Source organism: Kryptolebias marmoratus, linkage group LG14, assembly GCF_001649575.2.
Source record: "Kryptolebias marmoratus isolate JLee-2015 linkage group LG14, ASM164957v2, whole genome shotgun sequence".
Lineage (NCBI taxonomy): Eukaryota > Metazoa > Chordata > Actinopteri > Cyprinodontiformes > Rivulidae > Kryptolebias > Kryptolebias marmoratus.
In genome coordinates, this window is record NC_051443.1 from 17,194,654 (window position 1) to 17,199,786 (window position 5,133).

Sequence of the window (5,133 nt, forward strand, 5' to 3'; positions counted from 1 at the left end):
TAATGAACTAGCTGTGGAAAACAAATGTTTCTTTCTTTCATCAGTTTTTTTTTAAATTTGTTTTTCTACCAAATATCAAAATACTTGCACTTACTTTTTTACTCACAGATACATGAAAACATTTAACTCGGTGAGGAATAGTGATGCGTTGACTTTCAGTACTTGAATTACTTATTTATTGTCAAAACTTTTGCTCATAGAATCGCATTGAATTCTCTTCAGTTTCTTAAAACTTTGTTCTCTGAAATCGACTTTAGCGTATTTGCTCTACTTTGTCTTTCTGTCCTCTGCTTAACTTTTAGCTACAGTCTTATGCTTAAAGCTATTGTCATGCTAATTTTAGCTTGTAGGTACATCTTGTAGCTTTTAGCTACATTTTGCTAGTTTCAGATTTTAGCTACTGTTATGATTGTTTTACCTTTTTATCTGTTTTTGCTCACTTTAGCTTTTAGCTACTAATTTTAGTCTTTTGCTATGTTTTAGCTCGGTTTAGCTTTTAGTTACCATTTTATTTATTTTATCATTTTGCTACTGTTATGCTGGTTTTAGCTTTAAGCTAATTTTCTAGTTTTGGTTTAGCTCCTTTCAACTTCTACTTGTTTGAACCTTTTTTAATAATTAGGTTTTAGTTTCTTCAACAAATTTCAGCCGTTATTCAGCACTCGGCATTCAGATTTTTGCAGAAAATGCACATTTTTCTAGTTTTCTAATCATGTTTCATCATGAGATTTAGGCTCTTTAAATGCAAGTTATTTTCTGCCTGAGACACATTCTCTTATAAATGATGCAGCTCTGAGCGTTAATTTGCTTATTGTGAATTATGTCAGAGCAGATGGATTACAGGTTCTTGAAGCAGGAGACTTTAAATCTTTTAGAAATGCATATGTAAATGAACATTTGCCAGTCCTTTCTTAATAATGTTACATTGTGAAAAATGCACAAGAATCTTTGTGTTTATATTGTTAAAAAAAACAACAGCTGGTACTTTGCTGATAAATTGTAGGTCTAGTATAGCTGCGCTCTCCGTTTTGCTCAGTTTGTCCTAAATTTAAAGCTACAGCAGTGATGTAGCTTGGATCATCATGGAAACAAAACATGCAGACACTTTAAGTAGATTAGGATGAAACAAAAGTAGCAAGATGGTGAGGAGGAGTGCGTTTAAAAGCAGCCACACCAACTGACAACCTCATTCCAGATAAGCGTGTTCTATTAAAGGTCAGTGATTTTACTCATTGGGGCCGTTGTCGTAAATGAGTTACAGTCTTTATCCTGTTGTGTTCCGACTCTGCTGTAAGTTTTTCCATCCCTGCAGGCAGGACGGCTGATAAAAACCTCCAGGATTACAGACGTGTTCCTCTCGCTCGGAGGTGATTAGCTCGGGCTCCTCTGGGAGAGGAACCAGAACCGCTGCCGACCTCCGGGACGCACTTTAGATAAGTAGAAGTGGGCAGAGGGAGAGAGTGGCTCACAAAGAGGATTAGGATACATGTGGGATAAAACACAATAAAGACAACATCAAAATGTTTTTTACTGGTATGTCATCGTAAGCAGGAGGCATTAAACAAACCTACACCAGCAAAAGTTTTAGAAAAAAGAAACAATTAAGCTGGAATGACACTTAAATTAAAAACAAACCTCTACATGTAATATCAAATATTCCAGTCTGTATCAACCTCCTCAAACAGCAAAATAAACAAAAATGGAGAAACGCTGCCCCCTGGTGGAAGGTCAATGAACTCCATGTAAACGTTATTTCTAAGCTTAAACATTTAAACACTTTTGGACACACATTGATCGTAAATGGTCTGTTTATTCATAAAGTATTCATTCGGAAAATATGGCTCTATTTAATACATTTTTAATAAATATTTAAATAGCATCCAGTATTATTTTCTTTATATCCGACGTAAGGCTTAGGCCACAGAACACCATAAAGCAACTTGGTTGCACTTTCATACTGAACACAAACTTAAAAATAAAAAAAAGCAGAGGGTGAAACAAAATTGTAAAAGAATTATTTTGAACAAGTCTTTGGAAACATTTAACGTTCAACCCCGCCAAAGCAAGGCACATTGTGGTGTTTTGATATTTAAATTCCCAGAGTCAGGTCACCAGTAAAAGACCAGGAAGCAGAGAAGATATAAACAAGAATCATGGTTTACAGTCTTGCATTTCTTTCATGATTAAAGCGTCACCCTATCACGTCATTAAGCAGCCCACCCTACTACAACCCAATCTAAGCCAGGAGTGAGTTGGGACTTACAAAGAAGCACCTTCAGTTATCATTTTCCTTTACATTTAAGGCTTTAGCATGATTAAAGACAAAATGTGCGTACAGCATATTTGGTTAAGGCATCATCCGAGTAATAAATACCACACTGAAAAGAGAACAAGTTTATATATAAACACCCTTATTAAAACTAGTTTTGGAGGCCGGAGTTGGACCCGAGTGCGACGCCACGCCACGCCCCTGCGCCTCCAGTCCAGCTGCATCCTGGGACGTCAAACCGTGTAGTCCAGCTCCGCGTTCAGATTGGTGTACATCTCGTAGATGGCGTCTACGGTGGCGGTGTAGTTGACTAGGAAGTGGCGCACGTTTGCCAGACAGTCTTCCTCTTGCATGTCCTCTCCCTTAGACAGCGCCTTGAGGAAGTTCGATCTGTAGGGAGCCGCGAGTAACGCCGCCTGAGAGACAGAAAACCCCGAGAGAGGAGTAAATGGGGAGTGGGCAGAGGTTGAAACATTTTGCAAAGAACGTCCTACAACTACAGCGTGAAAGATATATTGATTAAAAAAAAAATTGTGATTTTTGTGCATTCAAAGCTAAATCTCCAAGGTTTCTGTACAAGATATGCACTGAAAACCGGTGTATTCAACAATCCAAGGCTTCGTGTGAGTTCTTTAAATGTAATTCTTAGCTTTTTAACTGACCTTAACCTCAGCGAACTAAAGATTTCTTTCTGCAAAGCTAACAGCAATGAAAGGCTATTGTCCTAAATTCTTCAACGATGCTTTTTCACCCTGTCAAAAAGCGAAGAAACGTGTCCCGCCCCCCCCATCCCTCCCTACGCAGAGTCTGGTTCAGCTGCATGTCATCGAGTACCAGGAGACATGAGCTGATAGGAACCATTGTGGCCACAATGATGCGTTCAAGATCTCTGCAAAAAAAAAATAAAACAAGTGTGGAGCAGCTGATTTCTTCTGCCGTTTACAGAAAGCTCTACAACCACTTGATGGCCGTTTTAAACTCGAGGGATGAGAACAGCATAATAAAACTCCTGAAGTTCTGTTGTGTTTGCCATGCCGCCCCGAGATTATCAGTCTGAAGTGTGCCAAAACGTTTGGTCTTACAGTGAAAACCTTCTGAACGAGCCAGCCGTGGTATTTCTTCAGCGCCTGCTCGTAGGCCTTGGTGACGTTGACCCGGATCAGGTTGGGGTTGTTCTCGTCTCGATCGCCGTCGGCCAAGCTCTGCAGCAGGACCTGGATGAAACGGAGACCCCTGCGGGGGAGGGCGGAGACTGACAGGGCTTTGAGAAACTACACCTGAGCCCGTCTGCTAACAACAGGGCCGCCAAACTCAGCTACACAAGGAGGGCAAAATTAAAACTTTGGTCCAAACCCAGGACCGATCTAGACCCACACTTATTAAAAAAAAGACACAAACAAACCTTGGCTTTAGATGTTTTGTGTCAAATTATTCTTAATGAAATTTAAATGACATCTTAGCGACAGATGTAGAATTTAAAATGAACAGGTTAATGAACTAAGAAAAAAAAAAGATCGTTTTAAAAATTTACAATCATATCGCAGCCCATCAAATTAGCTAAAACAAACCCTACACACAAATCCAAACATACTGCTACTAACATCTGACCTGGAAAACCCAGAAAAAAACAACATCCATTAAAGCAGATTCTGTTTCTCGTTAACTCAGGTCAGAAACCCGACATCTCGTCTCGGCTGTGAGCTCGATCTGTCCCATTTGATGTCAAAAACCAAGACGGCTGAGAAATTAAAACCCACTTTTCTTGGCTTCGAAGGGGGTTAGCCGTCATGAGAAGGCTGCACTAAACAGGAGCAGCTTTTCGGGCATAAAGAGAGGCGGCAGGGCCTCGATGAGTCACACACTGCAGGGCCAGGTCTAATATGATTAAAATATTATCTCAGGGGGCCAGAACTAATGTTAACAAGGTCCGGATCTGGCCCGCGGGCCTTGATTTGGACATGGTAAATATGGTAAATGAATCTACAGCTGTATGTTGAGTTGGACACATGTAGCTCAGGAATTCCAGTGTGACCTCAAAGTGCTCACCTCTTCAGCCACATCAGGGCCAAAGTTGCTCCAACTTTGGGCCATTCTGCTCCCTTTGTGTCCCGCTCCGCCTCCAGGATGTCCTGCAGGGTCACGTACTTCGCGGGGTCCGTGAGGTACACTGCTCTTATTTTCTAAAAGACAAAACCCAGACGAGTTAGTTTTGCTGCTTTTTTGCATTCGGCATGAAAGACGCTGCACCGGCGGACTCCGCGTGGCGTTCACGGTCGCAAAAATAAACAAATAAATAATAATAACTCATTCCTTACCGTTATGTTACCATTGATGTCCGATTTGATGATTGAAAACACTTTGGATCCCAAGCAGTCTGCGGGAGGAACAGATATTTGAGAGCAGGGCGATGAAATATGAATGACTCCTCCAAGCAGGAGGGAGCGGAGACCGTGAACGCAGCAGCAGGAAAGTCACAAAGAGGTCACTGTGCGCGTAAAAACAGAGTTTGGAACCCAACACCCCCCTAACTTCTGATGTGCAAAACACTCAAAACACTTAACAGGATGAGACAAGCGATTCGCCCGAATAATATAATCGTGAGAGGAACCGGTCTGAGTCTGAGCGCTGCCTCTCGGATCAGCCGACGTGTTGCGTTCAGGGACTCACCGAAGAACGACGGCAGGCTCGACACGTTGTCCAGAAACGTTTTCGTGTCGACCGACCTGTCGGGGGGCAGCTCTTTAAACAGGTTATCCAGTAAAAGAGACATGGTCCCGCCGGGCTGGTGACCACGGGGGTGGGGGGGAGATCCGGCAGGAGCGGCAGGAGCGACTCAACCCGGAACTGTGGCTCTGTCAAGTGGG

At 42.1% G+C, this 5,133-nt stretch overlaps 1 protein-coding gene across 1 annotated transcript; it reads right to left on the minus strand.

The window, feature by feature from the left end:
- Positions 1-1,790: 1,790 nt before the first annotated feature.
- On the minus strand, positions 1,791-5,133 carry LOC108232597 (glycolipid transfer protein). The gene is made up of 5 exons (XM_017410501.2): positions 4,937-5,133; positions 4,585-4,643; positions 4,316-4,449; positions 3,352-3,502; positions 1,791-2,685 (listed from the first exon to the last, which is right to left on the minus strand). The coding sequence occupies exons 1-5, from the start codon at positions 5,037-5,039 to the stop codon at positions 2,503-2,505; spliced, it is 630 nt and encodes a 209-aa protein (XP_017265990.1). The 5' UTR covers positions 5,040-5,133; the 3' UTR covers positions 1,791-2,502.

What these genes read in the sequence shown, in the direction of transcription:
- LOC108232597 (XM_017410501.2), bottom strand. Translation starts at nt 5,039, where the DNA reads ATGTCTCTTTTACTGGATAACCTGTTTAAAGAGCTGCCCCCCGACAGG. An exon ending in ACATCAATGGTAACATAACG is followed by an intron (nt 4,450 to 4,584) that starts GTAAGGAATGAG and finishes TTTGTCTTTTAG; the next exon opens with AAAATAAGAGCAGTGTACCT. An exon ending in GCCCTGATGTGGCTGAAGAG is followed by an intron (nt 3,503 to 4,315) that starts GTGAGCACTTTG and finishes CCTCCCCCGCAG; the next exon opens with GGGTCTCCGTTTCATCCAGG.